General features: G+C 40.7%; 2 protein-coding genes and 1 long non-coding RNA gene across 3 annotated transcripts in view; 1 reads left to right on the top strand and 2 right to left on the bottom strand.

Moving 5' to 3' along the window:
- Positions 1-18,789, top strand: part of ada (adenosine deaminase) — a 333,413-nt gene that overhangs the window by 81,623 nt on the left and 233,001 nt on the right. The gene's annotated exons all lie outside the window — the stretch shown is intronic.
- On the bottom strand, positions 5,519-11,654 carry r3hdml (R3H domain containing-like). Its single transcript, XM_034087460.1, has 6 exons — positions 11,649-11,654; positions 9,637-10,008; positions 8,228-8,346; positions 7,996-8,098; positions 6,721-6,836; positions 5,519-6,101 (listed from the first exon to the last, which is right to left on the bottom strand). The coding sequence occupies exons 1-6, from the start codon at positions 11,652-11,654 to the stop codon at positions 5,969-5,971; spliced, it is 849 nt and encodes a 282-aa protein (XP_033943351.1). The 3' UTR covers positions 5,519-5,968.
- LOC117449431 (uncharacterized) lies at positions 12,044-14,627 on the bottom strand. The gene is made up of 3 exons (XR_004552487.1): positions 14,497-14,627; positions 13,569-13,605; positions 12,044-12,644 (listed from the first exon to the last, which is right to left on the bottom strand). It is a non-coding gene; the product is annotated as an uncharacterized lncRNA (long non-coding RNA).

Raw genomic sequence — 18,789 nt, 5'->3', positions numbered from 1 at the left:
GTCCCCTTGTGTGTTATGAAGGTTTGTATGCATGTAAACGGTCTGCAGAGTCAAAACCCTCAAAGTACACCCTGTAGCGAGTAAACTCTAAAACAGAAAATACCTCCCCAAAACGCCTCGTTGGAGATACGTCACTGTCCATTTGATTCTTCCGGGTACATCTTGATGTCATGTCGTCCCCGGAACGAAATGGACCAATCCGTGGAGCCGTTACGTTACGTCCGCGGAGCCGTTACGTTAAGCCCCCGCTGATTGGTCCAAATTTACCAATCCACGGACTTCCTCACACACTCAGTGCAGGCAGCTCTGCTGATTTCTCCTCCCTGGCTGCAGGCTGATAACAGACAGTTGGGATCGCGGCGAAATTCTCTCCGCAGACCCATTCTCACAGCGTCTATCAACCTTTTTCTTACTCAATATCAAGCCACACTTATTGTTTTTACTTCGGCTGTGACTTTGTGTGTGCTCAGGGTGAGTTTGGCTGTGTTTCGCTAAACAAGGAAATCACACCTCCACGGAGCTCAGCGCGATTCACAACGTCCCGACCAATCGGAGCACACTGGGCTCACAGGGAGGGAGGGGGGGGGGGCTGGAGCTGCAACGAGCCGTTTAGTGGAGAGAGTGAACACACATACTTTACAGAGATGCTGTATGCGAAACCAATGTGAGTTTGGAAAATTGAACAATGTAAATCTATTCTAGTATACCTCAACAATGGAATTATGATCAGTGGAAATGGCCATGACATGGGACCTTTAATATACATTGTATTACTTTTATTTTATTTGACCTTTATTGGCTATATTACTTAAATTGTTTATGTTTACATCTTATTTTATCTTGTATTACACATTTTCTGTTATGTTTGTATAATTTATTTTATTTCATTAATTTAAAAATGGAACAACTGCCCCGAAAACCAATTCCACCCTGGGATGATTAAAGTGTTTCTGTTTCTGATGTCCTCTGAACATTGTGTATGATAATCTGTTGGCCTCATTATGTGTTTCATAACTGTTAAATGTTATTAGTGGGCAATGTTTCGTAAATCATCAGATCTTAGTGTGGTGGGTCATGTCTTGATATTCTTATGTTGATTGTAAACCATTTCACCGATGCGTTATGTTGAATGTGTACAAGCCAGTTCTTGTATGATTATACTTCTCATTTTGCCCGAGCTTTGTAATATTTGCATCTTCTGGTCCCACTGTGACATGCAAATCATTCAATGAATGGAATAAAGACAAAACCTCCATCAACTGCTGTATGAGGTGTGAGAGGCAGTACTGTGCACATGATGGGGATTGTATCCTGGAGCCCAACCAAGCTAGCGTTATCAGAGTTTCATATTTCAGGCTTTTCAGTTACAAAGACAATATCTTAGCTATTTTATCTGCCTTTTCCAATATGCAGCTTCTCAAAACTCCCTCTTGTATTCAACAACATCAAGCTCAAATACTTTCAAATCATCCTGTAAACTCCCTCACTGCTCCGACAGCTCAAAGCCTTCATCATCACCATCAGGCTCGGCTCCCATGGCCTCTTTTAACAACCTCCATATCTCTGACACACCTCCTGGATTACAGCCGTGTGAAAAAGGCAGACACAAATGGCGATGATAATTATTTCCCCTCTTCTGATTCTGTTGTGATCCAGCAGAGCTCTGGAGCCAAACAGATGCTGCACAAGCCGGCGAAAAAGCAAGAAAAAACCAAGCAGCTGTTCCACACTACACCTCTTTTCTCTTACTGCTTGATAAAAACAAAAAGTGTGTACTCACCAAATGGAGGTTCCATACTTGAAGCGACTTGTGTGTTTACATTGACCATGTCGTCCTCTGCTTCCTCTCAAACATGTGTTTTAAATCCACTTTTCCCTCCCTCGCAGTAAGGTGTAAAAGGTGGAAGTTTGGCGCAGGTTGCTGTAGTGTGAGAAGGGTGTTGTTGGTGCAAGGTAAGGCCGGTGTTGCCGCTGTTATCTTATTGATTTTCCTAATCTGGGCAAATGTGGGTGGGGAGGTTAAACAGTAACTAGCTCGTATGGACACCAATCTATATAGCAGCTGTAACTAAGGCAACATGATGATAGAAACTCAAATAGACATTAAGTTATTATGCTTTTCCCTCTTTCTCATCACCAAATAGCAGTTTCTCCAAATACAGATTAGTGACTAAGAGCGCTGAGTAAGAAACTGAGTTTATACAGAAAGGAGAGGGAGAGCTGGAGGGTGGGGAGTCAAATAAAAGACTGAGAGGAGTGGAGCATGTACTGAGGGTGGCAGCGAGCAAACTGATGAGTAATCTCACCAGTTTGGTTTTTACTGAAGGACAAATATTAAATTGGGCCTAAATGGAAATGGATGTCAGGAAACCCACTGAAATCTAATTAAAAAACACTCTGTGCGTTACTTCCTGTCCTGAATGGAGATTTCCCACATGCTTAACTGCATACAATCTAATGTGGCATCATGCAGCTCCATCTGATTCATTTGACCAATTTCACAGGAAGATTGACTCGTTTTCTTAGGTAATTTTCATATATAGTCAACCCAGTCTCACGGCATTTCGTGTAATAGTCACGAAATTAATTTAATCTATTGATTCGTGTTCACCAACATGATTTTCCCATTTTTTTCGTGTCACACAGAACGACTTTAAAAGCAATGTATTTCTATTGGTATTATGTTTCGTGCCTGCAGCACGTCTTTATCCGTTCGGGTCTTGGAATACCGGAAGCTGTGGTGTTCATAAAAACATGTTCTTACTCAATATCAAGCCACGATTATTGTTTTTATTTTAAATTGTATAATGTCTGACTTTTTTTGCTGTCCGCGAGGAAAATAAATGGGGCTCAGAGCCTCAGAATACTGAAATCTGTATTTTTTCAATCTTCTTTCCTTCTAATTTGTTATTTACATTGCTTTTAAAATCGTTCTGTGTGACAGGAAAACAATGGAGAAATCATGTTGGTGAACACGAATCAATAGATTAATTGTGTGACTATAACACGAAATGCCGTGAGACTGGGTTGAAATAATGATGATGATTAACATGATTTACATCCAATCGATACGTCAGATTCTGGATTTATCACCTACTTTAACAATACTGGTGTTTTTATGTGATTTATAGTTGCTTGAGCACATTTTGTGAACACATGCACTTTTTGTTCTCTTGCTAGTAGGCTACTGTTGTTAAGTAAGAGGATCAATGTCACTACAGCCTGCAGCCAGTTAGCTTAGCTTATGGTAAATACTTTAAAGGCTACCTGGAGAAACAGCTAGGCTAGTTCAAATAAAAACCTCTGAAACGTACTTATTACTATGCAATTTATTTGTGTAATCTCCACAAAAACCATAGATAAAATGTGCTGGATTATTTCTTAGCTAGTAGACACAAATGTGAATTATTGTGTCAAACTATTTTCTTTTTAAACTATATCTTTAATTGTCTGTGGAGTCAAACCTGTTAAGCCCCAAGGTCCCCGTCTGCGGGTACTTCTCTTTTTTTTCACGACACTGTGTCTCGGGGCATCTTAATATTTAAGAACCTATTAATGTGTTATACCAGATTAACGGGAATAATCTCAGCTAACTGACGAGACAAACCATTTTTACCAAAACAAAACACAAGTCTCATAAGAAGCATCTAAATGACCCCTGAGCGAAAAATGCAAACGCACTTTGGCACAGAACTCAAGATAAAGATACCCTTATTACTTATCGTAGCTGCACATACAAGATATCCGATTAAAGCTGAGGTTCCACAGATTATTTGGGTATATATATCATCACTGAGTGATCCGAACTCTTGACAGGGGAAGCAAACACAGACATCACAACACGTACCTTTATGGAGCTTTTACGGGAGATCGTCTCACCGTAGCTGTCAATCTGATCAAAAGACGTGTTCAATGGCATTAAAACGAGAAAAAACACAGCTGAATAGGTTAATCCATAGGTTGATAATGTTTCTGGGTAATACTTTTACTAATACTTTTTTTTTTTTATTTATGATCCATAGCCCCATTTTTATGTAAAGATCGGAGAGTAAAAGTTAGCTGCTAATCGTAGCCACCAGAGTTATCGCAGCTTCCGGTCTTGGCTATGCGGCAGACACACACACACACACACACACACACACACACACACACACACACACACACACACACACACACACACACACACACACACACACACACACACACACACACACACACACACACACACACACACACACACACACACACACACACACACACACACACACACACACACACACACACACACACACACACACACACACATTACCAAATAAGGAGTATGTGGGAGTTCCCCTCGATTCCATTGGCTCTGACGGTTAGAAAGAGATGTCAATCAGCAAAATCGACCAAGGGGAGCCAGAGATAGGTCAAATCCACCCAAATGACCACAGAAGTGTTTTTTTTGTTGCTAAATCTCTCTAGAAAGGTCAAATTTCACTTGTTTTGCATCAATCTTGATACAGGGTACTTATTATATGTTGTAGTTTGGATTCCTACAGCTTTTAGTCTACCATCCCATCATTCAAGGGTGGTTTTCACTATAAGTAATTATTTCTTTTTTTTGGACAGACACTATAATTTAAATTGTTTTACTGTATTCAATCTGAATTTACTTTAAAATAAAAACATCTATATTGATTCTGACACTTCTGCATCCAACTCACAGGTGTAATATTGCTTTGAGAATTTCTTTATTAATTTAACCCTTTTAGAACGGAAGGTATGGTCATTTGTTCTGGGAATGTCATTTTCGAGCCTGAGACCTGAAAAACAGGCTCGGGGCTGAACTGGTGATGCCATCCTCAAGAGAAAACAAAGCACAAAAGTGACAGAGACAGGCTATCAGTTTCCCTGGGTTTCCAGTCTTCATGCTAAGCTAAGCTAACTGTCTCCTGTAGCATCATCTTGACATCTTAAGCCAAGACAGCAAATAATTGTATTAAACTATTTCAAAACTATTTTTTTTACTTTCTGTGGACTCAATTTACTGGTGATGACATCCTGAAGATTGAAAGTCATAGAGTTTTTTTTTTAAAAACGGTTGCAGTTAACAACTATAATATTACAGAAATGAAGAGTCAGCAGCCACTCTCCATTTTAGAACAAAGACCTGCCAGATAAATGGCTATTAAATCCTCAAAGTCATTACACTTTTGTCTGTGAGGAACTTTGTTTGCTTGGCGAAAATTGTTCCCATATCCAATATTGTATACGTTCGTGTGTGTGTGCGTGCGTGCGTGCGTGTGTTGGTTGGAAGCACAGCTGATCCCTCATATTTTAGACCATAAAAGTTGCATTAGTCTCTTTTGTGGCTCAGGGAGTCTCCGAGGGTTGAATGGAGAGAGATGTAATGAGGTGAAATGCAGGACAGAACATTTCCTGCAGGAGCATTTATTTATTTATATATATATATATATATATATATATATATATATATATATATATATATATATACACAGCACAGCATCATAATTTATTTATAACTTAATTACTACTCAGCCATCAGGCAAACTGTGAATTAAACACATTCACTGCAGGAATGACTGGACAGATTTTCACACTAAACAAAAAAAAATATACCATCAGGTTAGAAGATCATAGTAAATATAATATGTACAACAAAAGTGCTTATTTTGGGGGGGGGGGGGTAATGCATATAAAACGTCACACAAATTCATCAAAAACAGTGCAAACAATCGCTGTGGATGTCTATAAAAAATATAAAAATGGGAAACTTATGAAAGGTTATTTTGTTAGTGATCAACAGCGCTGAAAATGTAGAAATGTATTTTAAAATATCATTAATACAGATTTACTTTGAACGTAGTGGTAAGAGCTGCATCATTGTATGCAGACATCGTCAAACTTGACTGAACATGGATTATGACTTTGTTTTCTTCCATTTAAACACATTAAGAACAGTGTGTTAAAGTCTTGTATGTCTTCTGGGTGTTGTTTTTGGGGAGCACTGGTTCCTCCAGCAGGAGCCGCCGTAGCTGGACGGACAGACAGAGCAAGGCTTGCCCCTCGTATAGGGGACCTCCCCCACCCAGTTGCCCCTGAAAAAAACAAGGTCATTTTTTTTTTTTTTTTTGATATATCACATTGCACAGACACAACCGAACATTCCCCAACATTAGACATATAGCAGATTACAAAATAATGCTAACAGATATATAGATACTCGAAATCAGTTTAAAGTACATACCAAGAATATAATGACATTTGCAAATTCAACAAAAACACAATAAAAGCACATCCACAAACAAAGCAGAGTCATGTTTACAGTTCTCCAAGTAGATTAACCACATTCAACATTTCCTCACAGTTTCACTTTCACCTTCCATAGCTTCTGCAATGTCCCCATTTTAGCTATAAGACGTTTTGAATGTGTGAGTTTCCCCTCAACATGTTGGTTTGTGACAATTACTAATGGACGATACTGTAACTATTGTATATTCTTGTTGTTGTCAATAAAACCCATAAAACCAATAATGTATCTGTAAGTGAGTCACTAATGCATACTTTAACTCTTATGTACTCTAAGCCTTAATTATTTCCAGCGCAACAGTGTGGAATGAGTTGTTTTCTCCTTGAAGCCAATGATAAATTCAAAGATAAGGAATTGTGTAGACCGGTTTTGTGCTGTTAAAATTGTATTTATTAAACTTGACTTACTTCATGGAGTAGTTGCAGACCAGCAGCGTCGCCTCCTTCCACGTGTTTCCAAACACCTTCATGTTGGAGCACTTCCTGACGGCACATCCCACTTTCTTGGTGCTCGCCCAAACCATCTGAGAGAAAAGAAAAACACTTTTTGATGCTTATAGTTTATCCATAAAAGGAAACCATGCACATCTCCACATTTAAAAAGTAATCTGGGTTGATATGTTTCATATATCATCTTTAGTAAGGGACTGTCAATTATTAGGATGGGGTTAAGGGGGCTGAATCTGAAATCTTAAAGTGGACCTATCATGCAGGGTCTCAGATATATACAAATATATTAAAAACATGTCTATGAAGTGTTTTGCTCAAAATACCAAACAGATCACCCATTCTAGCCATGCCTCATATCCCTCTATTTCACTTCCTGTTTCTAAAGTGCTGATTTGGGTATGAAGCTTTAAAAATAGGAGGGGGCTGATCTCATGCGGGACCCGGCAGCTACTGTCTAAACTAAATACTGCCGTGATGAAACGCCACATCATGGATTATCAAGGATTCTCTCTGAAACAGTCTGGAGCTCAAAGGCTTTCTCTCTTGCCGGTTAGACCACAAGGTGAGTTCCTTTCTACTTCCTGCTTCTTCACACACATGCTCTCCAGTACAGGTTAGCTCTGAGTGTTAGCCATGCTAATGTAAACACCGACCATATTACGTCCAAAACAGTCGGGCATTGTTTCTGATAGCAACTTTCTGATTGGCCCGTGGGTCCACATTTCAGATATTACGTCATATCGGACGCAAATCTGGATCAGCTCCGTTGTTCCCCGTTTTTAGAGATTTGAGTTCGGAGGAAAAGAAAGAGGGTTTTATTTTCTGACGCTGCGTGAGTTCCCCGACACACCGGGGACACATGGTTATGTATAAAAGACATCAAAAAGTGCATTTTGCATGATAGGTCCCCTTTATATGACAAAATATGGCCCTTTCCAGGATAATGACTATTTTCTACAATCCCCCCCGCCCCACAAATATCTCCAAATATAATATTTAGGCTGAGGGTGCAGCTTGTTGGCTGCTTTATTCATTGTATAACTTGTAATTATAAAATGGTAATATAAGTAATAGTAATATAAATGTAGGAAAGAAGGTTTATGTAATGAATATGCAGTTGCATGGTTACAGTATCCCATAGAAAAACCATGACTTTAGACACGTTTCATGGAGTCCTCTTTGGATGAATACAATCCATTTACAACGTTTCCTCTGTGCAAAAGAGACATCTACCTGGGTGTAGTGAGAGCAAACTGCTCCGCTGCATCTGTTCGGGTAGGAGAAGTGATGCCTCTCCTCGTACCAGGACCGGACCAGATCAGTGATGGACCGGTACCTAAAAACAACACACATTCAGTCATTCACATATGCAAATAGCTCCATGCATTTTTAGATATTTTAAACCTGTAGTCATAGTATTTTAAGAGCGAATTAGTGCATGAAATCAAGAGCTGATTCTTCATACCTTCCTGTAGTGATGGACAGGTTTTGGCCCATGTATCTCATGGCTTGTGTCGGACCGTGATCCCAAACGCATTGTGAGGCCCAGGAGTCAGCGGACTTAGCGAGTCCCTCGTCCCAGAGCTGTGGAGACATGAAGAGAGAGGAAATGAGAGATACAGGGGTCATTCATTCCACTCTCTACTGTAAGAAAACAACATAATTAACTCTGTTCTATAGAGTTGTAATAAGACTGAAACCTACATTACTTACAAAGTAAATGTATTCATGTTCAACATAAGAACAATGACTGAACATAACAGCATAACAGTACATAACTAACTGTGCCAAAAAGTGTGTATGTGTGTCTCTGTGTGCTTGTGTGTGTGTTAGGGCTGTGCAATTAATCGTATTTTAATCGCAATTACGATTTTGGCCTGGAACAATTACGAAAACAACATAATCGAAAAAACCGATTACTTTGCTTTGCTAGGTTGTGACAGTGCACCATAACATATTGGATCTAATTCATTTTAGTCTAATTTATTTATCATATTTATATATGTTTAGTAGCCTGTGGAAGTGCGCTCCAAAATATTGTAATAATTATAATAATCAAATATATAAAACCAAATACGGTTGAACTTACTCTTACCCATATTAATTTGTAAGTAGATTCGAAGATATACGTGAGTTTCTGCCTGCCGCTAGCTGAAGCCCGGTTGCTAGGTTACTAGCTGGGTGTTATCTGGTGCCGCTGTATTTGAACCGTTTTGTACCATACAATAAGCCAATAAGGATAGTTTTGTGTTACATGCTTTATAAGTTAGTTAAGATGCAGAATACATTTCAAGATGTTTGGGCTCAGGTGTGGTTTAATTGTTCCACTTGAGATGGGTTCGGGGTGCAATTGACTTGAACACTCTCATTCATTAAAACCTTCCCATCTCACAAACAAAGCTTTCACATTTGAAGGTTACGAAATAAAAAGGTATAAATATAGTATGTTGTTATATGAGATATGGTGTATCATTAACATTACAAACCATTTGGACCCAAAGGTGTTTCAAAACTCCAATATCATAAATCCAAATGGACTTCTTTGGGATGTGGGTCCCGACATAGAGCTTTGTTATAAAGCGTGAGGCTTTGATTCCCCAATCAACAATAATATGTCAATGTTCTGTTCTACATTTTAGGACAGAATCTGAAATATCAAGATGAAAAGGCAGACGTGTTTTCTTTGCTGTTTAAGGGACAGCATATTAATGCGGTATCCCGAGTTGAGTTTGGCCTAAACTTGGTTCCAAATTTAGAATGATAAAGTAGCATGTACTAGAAATACTCAAGTGCCTCCAAACTGTACTTATAGTACTTGAGTAAATGTATTTAGTTACATTGCAGCACTGGTCCCTCTCCACAGCGTTCCCTCACCATGAACTCCATATTAGCTGCGGGGGGGGACACCTGTGAGCGGACTCGGTTGTGGTAATCCAGCAGAGCGTTGATCTCTCTGGAGGAAACGTCTCTTCTGCGTCTGCTCCCAGCTGCACTGAGCATCCAGAGGTCAGACGGGGTCCCAGCTGCACTGAGCATCCAGAGGTCAGACGGGGTCCCAGCTGCAGCTCTGCTCACGTTGAGAGGGGCGACGGCAGCGGCCTCTGAGAGAGGAGTCAGCCACAGGGAGGCAGCCAACAGCAGCTGAACACAGGCTGCTGCCATCCGAGGCCTGCGGAGGGGGAGGAAGAGAGGGGGGAGGAGAGGGAAGAGGGGGAGGCTACAGCTGAACCACCTCTCGGCACGACTCTGAGAAGGAGACACGTTTATATCATTATCAGGCAATGAACACATTTCAAACAGGTGGGGAGTCAAAGTGTTGGGGACATAGGGGTCAATAAAGAAATGCAGGCGATATAATGGGGGGTCAGTATAAGGTCAGAGTAAATGATTACAACGCCCAGGGAAAACAAGAAACTGTGTCAAGAATGTTAAAGTTACAGATCCCTGCTTGCATGCTTTTTGTTAATGTGAAAATAAATCTTTATGAAGTGTTTTCATTTGTTATTTAACATTTCTATTTTCTAAAACATTGTACACTGTGACAAGGTTGGTGACAAAATGAAAGTAAGTATCAGTGGTAAATCGTTTTCATTCTACTTATATTAATACATTTACATACCCATCCATCTATCTACCCATCCATCCAGGCTATCGAGCCAGCTACCCTGCTGAGCGAGAGCGACCGACCCAGCGAGCCAGCCAGCGACCCAGCGAGCGACCCAGCCAGCCAGCCAGCGAGCGAGCCAGCGAGCGAGCGACCCAGCGAGCGAGCGAGCGAGCCAGCCAGCGAGCCAGCCAGCGAGCGAGCGAGCCAGCGAGCCAGCCAGCGAGCGAGCCAGCCAGCCAGCGAGCGAGCCAGCCAGGCAGCCAGCCAGCGAGCGAGCCAGCGACCCAGCGAGCGAGAGCGACCGACCCAGCCAGCGAGCGAGCGAGCGAGCGAGCGAGCGAGCGACCCAGAGAGCGAGCGAGCGAGCGACCCAGAGAGCGAGCGAGCCAGCGACCGAGCCAGCGAGCGAGCGAGCGAGAGAGCCAGCGAGCCAGCCAGCCAGCCACCGACCCAGCGAGCGAGCGAGCGAGCGAGCCAGCGAGCCAGCGACCGACCCAGCCAGCGAGCGAGAGAGCGAGCCAGCAAGCGAGCGAGCCACCCAGCCAGCGAGCGAGCGAGCGAGCGAGCGAGCGAGCCAGCGAGCCAGCCAGCCAGCCACGGACCCAGCGAGCGATGCGAAGCTGCGCAGCGAGCGAAGAGAGCGAGCTATCTCAGCGAGCTCCAGCGAGAGAGCCCAGCGAGCGTAAGCGAGCTAGCGAGCCAGCGAGCGCCCCTAGGCCAGCGATCCAGCCGAGCTAGCGAGAGAGCTATCCCAGGCAAGCGAGCGAGCACCTACCGACCCAGCTAGTCGAGCTATGCGAGCTATCTATCCATCCATCTATCTATCTATCTATATATCTATCCATCAATCTATCTATCCACCTACCCATCTATCTATCTATCTATCTATCCATCCATCTATCTATCTATCTATCTATCTATCTATCTATCTATCTATCCATATATCTAACTATCTATCCATATATCTAACTATCTATCTATCTACAGTATGAAGCAAAACTGGAAACTGCAAAATTCTAAAGTTCAGCAGGTGTAAAATGAATAAACCAACACCAGGTTGATTTGCATTTCCAAGAGTGTACACAAAAGCATGGTTTAGGAAACAGAGACATTTTTTCTAACCCCTTTAGATACTTATAAAAAACAACGAGTAAAACCTACAAAAAAGACCTACAAGCAGTCACAACCAAAACAAATCTAAAATCTAAACTGTCATCACGGTGCAAAAGTGTACAGAAGTAAAAGTGTAACCCAAAAATAGGAAAACTGAGTCTCTTACCTTCATCTGTGTACCTTTCACAGAGCGGAGAAATCCTCTCTTCAACCAGTCTTTGCAAACAAGCCCGTTTGTCGTGTGTGGCAGAGAGTTTTGACTCGGCGTTCAAAAAAACAAAACTCCTGGCTCTTCTTCTTCTTTCCTAAACCTACAGACTGTCTCTTTCTTTTTCCCCGCTGGAGACAAACTCACCACCACAGGAAATTGCCTTTCAGAGCAGTCTTATTTTTCAGACGTTCAACATCACGTCAGATTTTTTTTATGCTTTATAAAAGACGTGTTGATGTTACTTTACTATACATTAAATGATGATTTGTAAAAGGACATTTTGGGTGTTTAATCATTCATAGTATTTCCAATAAAGGCTTATTTTATTTAGTTTATTTTGTGCTATATTACATTGCTCAGGGTTACATTTTATTTGCATTATACAATACAGGATTTCAAAAGGAAATGCAGCTGTAGCACCCTCAACATACAGTAGAAGTAATCATAATATTATAAAAAGTATACATATATATAATCCTATAAGTATCCTTATTATATTACTGTACATCTTCCTTTAAAACAAATATTAGTTTTTCTTCTTTGGTGCTACTTTTATGTACTTTGTTCAATTGAATTGCCTATTGTATTTTATAAATAGGTACAGTGCAATATCAGTGCGATATGATACATATAGGTTTTAGTGATTAGGTTATAACAAGTGTTACCAGTTTCTTTTAAATCAACGTTAAGACTATCACATTTTTAAACTGAGAGATTGAGGCTTTTTTACAGGAGCAAATATGTTGGCTTCCCTCCTGACCTCCGCCGTGTAGTTTCAATAAGCACGCTTTGGGGAAGGAGCGAGCCATATGAAACAAAGAGGAGAAGAAGAGTGGCTGCAGAGTCAGCGCTCATCTCCAGCTGCTTCCAGGAAGACAGATCCCCGCCATGAGTAATGTTCCCTACGAGACAGAGGACACTGCCAAGGTACACTGCAGCACCTGCTCTGAGCTGAGGGCAGAGAGACACTGAGAGCTCACACAGGCAACGGAGACATGACATGAAAACTAGAGCAACAGATGCATAGAGTCTGATGCAATTATGAAACTCTTACCATCATGTAACTGGCCCTTTGTGGAAACGCACTGCATGCATTCATGCCACAGTCCCTAAGACCAACAATGAACTAATGGTGTGTAATTAATACAATTCTGCAATGTTGTGTTGTTATTCGTGCTACTTCACTTTAGACTGTAAACAACTGTTAAGAGAAAATAGTAGGTGCATTGTTCACTTTCTTACAATTTATAGTTGTTTCTAACTGAACTAAGACATGAAAACTACAGGACAAAAGAACAAATTAAATCTAATTCAATTATTAAATGATTACCACTTTTTTGAAACACACTGCATCATTAAGTCATGCCATTGTCCTTATCTTTTGTCTTCCTTAACAACCAATGCTCATCGTGTGTGTGTGTGTGTGTGTGTGTGTGTGTGTGTGTGTGTGTGTGTGTGTGTGTGTGTGTGTGTGTGTGTGTGTGTGTGTGTGTGTGTGTGTGTGTGTGTGTGTGTGTGTGTGTGTGTGTGTGTGTGTGTGTGTGTGTGTGTGTGTGTGTGTGTGTGTGTGTGTGTAACGTAAACATGCTTTAAGTGGTCGTAAAGACTGGATAAAGCGCTATATAAATACAATCCATTTACCATTAGAGTGTAGTATAACTGGAAACATAAATTAAATTATGAAAAGCACAGAATAATATCATCTCTGACTTTTCCAGTTTACAGTTTGTCGACGAGGATCTTGATCCATGTTGGTTAGGATTCAAATGTCACTTACACAAATTACATATTCAACCGTGTTTGCTTCAGCAATATGACGGTGTGATTTAAACACAGTCATAACCGTATCTAGAGGTTTATCAAATGTTTACTCACATTCTTCGCTGTCGTGTTGTCACTTAGCTGTCAGGTCCTAAAGTTGATTCAGGAAGAAACAAAGAAAAGATCATTTAATGCCGCGAGAAATTGGACATGTAGTGTATTTATAACAAAATACCACGACCTTTCAAATGCTTGTGTTTTCAGTTAATGTTATTTCACTTAGTGGAGAAACTCAATTTAAGTTTCAACAGTGCCTTGAGCCCAATGCCTGTGCGAAACAGATGCTAACCATAGATGCTAACATAGCTGACATTGTGATGTGTAGCAGTTTTTCATCATGTGTGCCAACAGAGTTTGTTAGCAAGGTTACGGTTCAAGGTTAGTTTATTTGTATAGCACATTTTAAGACACATAGGCGATTCAGAGTGCTTCACATAGGCATTCAACACACAATAATTAAAAACAAACCAATAACACAATCAAAAACAAAACGGGTGACAATTAAAGGCAGGGTCGGTAAGAATGGAGAAACCAGCTCGAGTGCGCTAGAATTTGAAAATACGCAGCCGAAAAAAATGTGCCCCTTTCTTCAGACTTCCTGACAGAGCCCCTCCTCCAACACACACGAACGCGCACATGACCAATGAGGGCACGAGCTAAGTCTGTGCCCAGATGGAAGGCTGACAGGCAGGTAGGCCATCCAGTTACTTTAGCCGGGCCGGCTCAGATGATTGGTCGTGCTTTTTACAGCGCCACGGCTTCCACAGATGACATGTTTGTATTTATTGTCAAAGCATTTAATTTATTCATTGCTATCGGAATGTGAAGAGCATTCCATGGAATATAACAACAAGTGTTTCTGAAGTGAATTACCTACCCCACCTTTGATAAAAGCGATAAATTACTGGCTGCAACTAAAAGTGCATTCAGGCACAGTTAAAGCATCTCAGGATAGGCTGCATTTAAAAGAAAGGTCTTTAACCTTAGTTTAAAAGAACCCAGTGTTCTTGCATGGCATGGCTTCATTAGCTAGCTGAGGCCAATGTGGATTTCATCTGATGGCAGCTCCAGAAGTCAGGGTTAAGGTGGCTGGAAAGCACAAAGCCACATTGACAATCAAGAAGAGAAAGAAAATGGCCTGTGTATACTGCAGGGCTGATTAGGGGAAGTGTGAGCAGGTGGGAGAGTAAGAGGGCATCTGGTGGATGGATGGAGAATAGCAATTAAGTGTAAATCTGTCAGAAAAACAAAAGTTGTGTTCTTCTTTTAGGGTGAGACTCAAAGCATTTCATCAATTTCTTAACTGATGTGATATCTCAGCAACAAAAATAAAACAGTACAGATGAGTTGAAGATGTAGCTGAAATTGATGAAGACATGTAATCTATACTAAATGTTTTGGACAAAAAAATAAGAGCACTAGAAATCCTTTATTGTTACAGGGACACATGGGACGCTACAGACACACAGGCCAAAATAAAGTTAGTAGATTCATTTATAAAAAAACATAGACGCAAGCACACGTAAAAAAGTGTATATTGAACACAACAGTGTTAACAACAATGATAGCAGTCTGAGGTAGGGAAGTACAGTGGCAGCCAATCAAAACAAAGAGTGTGTACAGTATATTGCACATTGCAGGGTCATTGCATGCTAGTCTGTGGAGTATCAGGTGGTCTACCAGGGGCTGTGGTGGCTGTACGGTCAGACCGCTGCAAGGAGAAAGGACTTGCGATATCTCTCCATGAGAAACGGGCTGTGAGTGTTGCGTGTGTCACGTGATTTCATGCAGCTCTCTGAAGTCCACTCTTCAAAGGTTTTCACTACACTTCCACATGCAGGCTCGGCAGCGGCCTGTCAGACTGTGTGACTTTGGGTCTCCAATGCACAGAGGGCTCCATCAAAGAGGCAGCGGGGGCCTTTGACATACAGAAGGTCAACAACACTCAGATTCACTTCAAAACTCCAGGTCACATCTTGTCTTTGAGATGCACCGCTTTAAGAAGAAATACGAATGTCCGTTAACATGAAGTGCTTCTGTAATACTTATTTGTTCATATGTCTGTATCTCTTTTGATATTATGAGAATTAAGAGCATGCATTATTCACGTGTCACTAGCTTGTTTTTTAAATCATAAGTGAGGCCTTGTACTTAGGATCAGAAATGTATATATAGAAGTGGCCACATGCATGTCAGTTCTATCACGTAGTATATATATTTCTATCAGCGCACATCAAAGAAGAGAGAAATGTTAAAAAGCAATATAAAAGGCATCCATCAATCTGGTGGAGCTGTGCACACATAATGAGAGATGTTTGAGAGGGTGCAGTATGTTTGACGGAGGAGTCACTGCTGGGGATTAAAGCTTTTCGGAAAATTCCTGCAGGTCGATAGGATGAAGGAAAGAAAAGGTCAAGTGGTGCTGACAGAAAGTGTATTTACTCACTGCTACTCTCTGACATAGTCAAAATGGAAATGTTAAAAAAAGGACAGAAAATGTAACTTTTTCTGTCAGCTGAGGATGTTTTGGGATAAAAGTATTTGACACATGGCAGTAGATAAAAAAGCTAAAGGATCCAATATCACCAAACACATTTCAAAGCAATCCATCTCAAATGATTTCATTTAAATTCAAAATGCAAACGTCATGATTGGTGCCACAGGAAAGGTCAAGAGATAAGTTATTAGGGTAGCTTTTGATATGTTGTGCACATTAAATGAATAGATGGTGAGATATTTCACCATAAGACCCGCTGGCGGTGCCGCAGAAAACCATTTAGTGGGGTTCAACCTCTTTGCATATCCGTCGCCAATGTTATGGAAGTTTATTCCATTCCTTGAGTCTAGGCCTTACATGGGAGAGAAACTCGCTCAGGAGGAAACTTTGGGATTTTAGTCTTTGCAGACCATTTACATGCACCAAAACCTATCTAGCACACTACAGGACAGAGCGTACCCAAACAAGCTTAATTGTGCCTCTTCAAGGGATATAAGTCATGATTATCTATAGTAAGTGTTTAGTATAAGAGCTGATGCAATTTCACAACATGCATCTGCTACTTAGTAATTATGTATCTATTATCTAATATATCATTCCAATAACTTGTATATAGACTCGTATTGCACTATTCCACTTTTTTATCTTACTTTTTTTCAAACTATTTTTCTTCTGTATTACTTTTAATATAATATACTTTAATATTGCTTTAATATTGTCTGCTTATCTGTATTATTGTGTTGCATTGTTGGAGAAGCCAGTGACCTAAGATTTTCAACGACATAATTACTCTGTAGCTGTGTTAGTTTGACAATAAAGAACCTTGAACCTTGATGGAATGACTGATAGCCTATTTCTTTTTATAAACACAATCAGAACAATTCCAATAACATTACCCTTTAACAACTGTAATGCAATTCTATAAAACACAAATTAAAATCAAGGTGGCCATATCTGCTGGAATGAGTCAGGAAATCTGAGCAGAGAAACTTATGCAGGACAGCCCCCCCCCCCCCCCCCCCCCGCAGCATGACATCATCGTCTGGTGGAGACGCTGCAGGGCGCTCACGTACAAAAGCTGTCTGTGACCTTGTGGTGTCTGAACGGCGAAGAGGAGAACCCAGTGGCCCCCTGTGTTTGCCCGAGAGAGAGAACATAAAACAAACCCGACTGTATTTGAGGTGTCAGCGGGGCCTTTCAGCCGTCTGAGTAACAGCAGCAGCTGCTGACTCTCGCAGAGTCAACTCCACTTTACAGCAGCACCTGAAATGCAGCCCTTTGAGTTAGTGTCCCTGAACGTGCCTTGTGGTAAATGGTCTCTACAAACTGTGTCTTCTTAGGGAGAAATTAAAAGCTTGTGTTTCAGATTTCTTGAAGGTATATGAGTATGATAACTACCACCTGAATGCAGTTCCTCTTTGGTTAACAGTGTTTTAGCGTCTCTTAACTCATTGTTTTGGTTTTCGAGCACCTTACTGTTTTGAGTCACTCTCAACGCTCTTGTCAGTGCTTTCTAGCTGCAGCAGGGATATGTATTCTATTCAGTAAAAAAAAGTATAAACCGACTGTACGGAAATTGCAAAAAGAGTCCGATATTTTCTCCAGGGTGCACGTGGAGAACAAAACAGAGCTGATCAGGTGGCCAGATACATGACTAATGAATGCTCACTTTAAAATACATTTGTATTGTGTCAATATGAAGGTTGTTTCGAGGCCAACATGGAGAAAAACGTATAATTAATGCAAGTTTAAAATAAGGATTAAAGTGTTTTACTTAAACCTCTCCAAATATCCCAGGTTCATGTTTTTTTCTCATTACGTTCGTTGAAATAAGATAATGAAGATAATTTAATTATCGAACAAAAGGTATAAAATGCTCTAACCAGTATTTGAAATAAAAGCTAACGATCCCTTTTCTCTGCAGTGTCAGCAGGCAGATCTTCAAACGGCAGCCCTTCACCCTCGTGTTGGAATAATCTCAGATCTCAGAACAGTTTGTTTTAATAATTCACGGCGACATGTGAAACCTCAGTCTTTTGATCAACCAGCCAAGATGGTTCGACCCCTTTCTCGTATTTACTTGAGATGTTCATTCTCAAAGAGATTCCCTTCAGTGTTTGCATTTAGCATGTTCACTTTGGGAATATCTGCAGCAGTGGAGCCAAATTGTGAATATTCAATATTTTTGTATGCGTTAAATTGTTGAGAACTCCTTTGAAATCAATGTCTCCAGATGTCTAAACTGTGATTAACAACCATTCATTTAAAAATACATTTCACCTTCAGCCAGAGTTTGTAGTCTGGCATTATGCTCAAAGAACAATCAGCCAAAGAATAAGCGTGCCAGAAAAATTTCATTTCTAGGAGAAGCTTGTTTGCTTGCTCAGAGTGCATCAAGGACTAACTTTGTCCTGCATGCAGATCCTTTACGGACATATTCCTTCCTTCAGCATGACTCAGGAAGTTTGCAAAAATCTTCATCAGCATCAGTCAAATAATTAAACATTTGTGACTTGTGCCATAAAACTTGACACCTTGACCTCCTGACATCCACATGCCACACTACGACGTCTGAGCAAACAGGATCCCCAGGCAGTGTCTGTCTGTCTGTCTGTCTGTCTGCCTGTCTGTCTGTCTGTCTCGATCTCTCGTAATTTTTCAAACAATGATCCTAAAACATGCTGTATGTTATTTTGATGGTCCTTTTTTAAGTCAAGTATTTCAGTCTAAGTCATTGCAATCATATTATAACAGTCAATAAATATTGTGTTAAAAAAC

Source organism: Pseudochaenichthys georgianus, chromosome 7, assembly GCF_902827115.2.
Source record: "Pseudochaenichthys georgianus chromosome 7, fPseGeo1.2, whole genome shotgun sequence".
NCBI classification, from domain to species: Eukaryota; Metazoa; Chordata; class Actinopteri; order Perciformes; family Channichthyidae; genus Pseudochaenichthys; species Pseudochaenichthys georgianus.
This window is presented reverse-complemented; position numbering and strand designations above follow the sequence as displayed.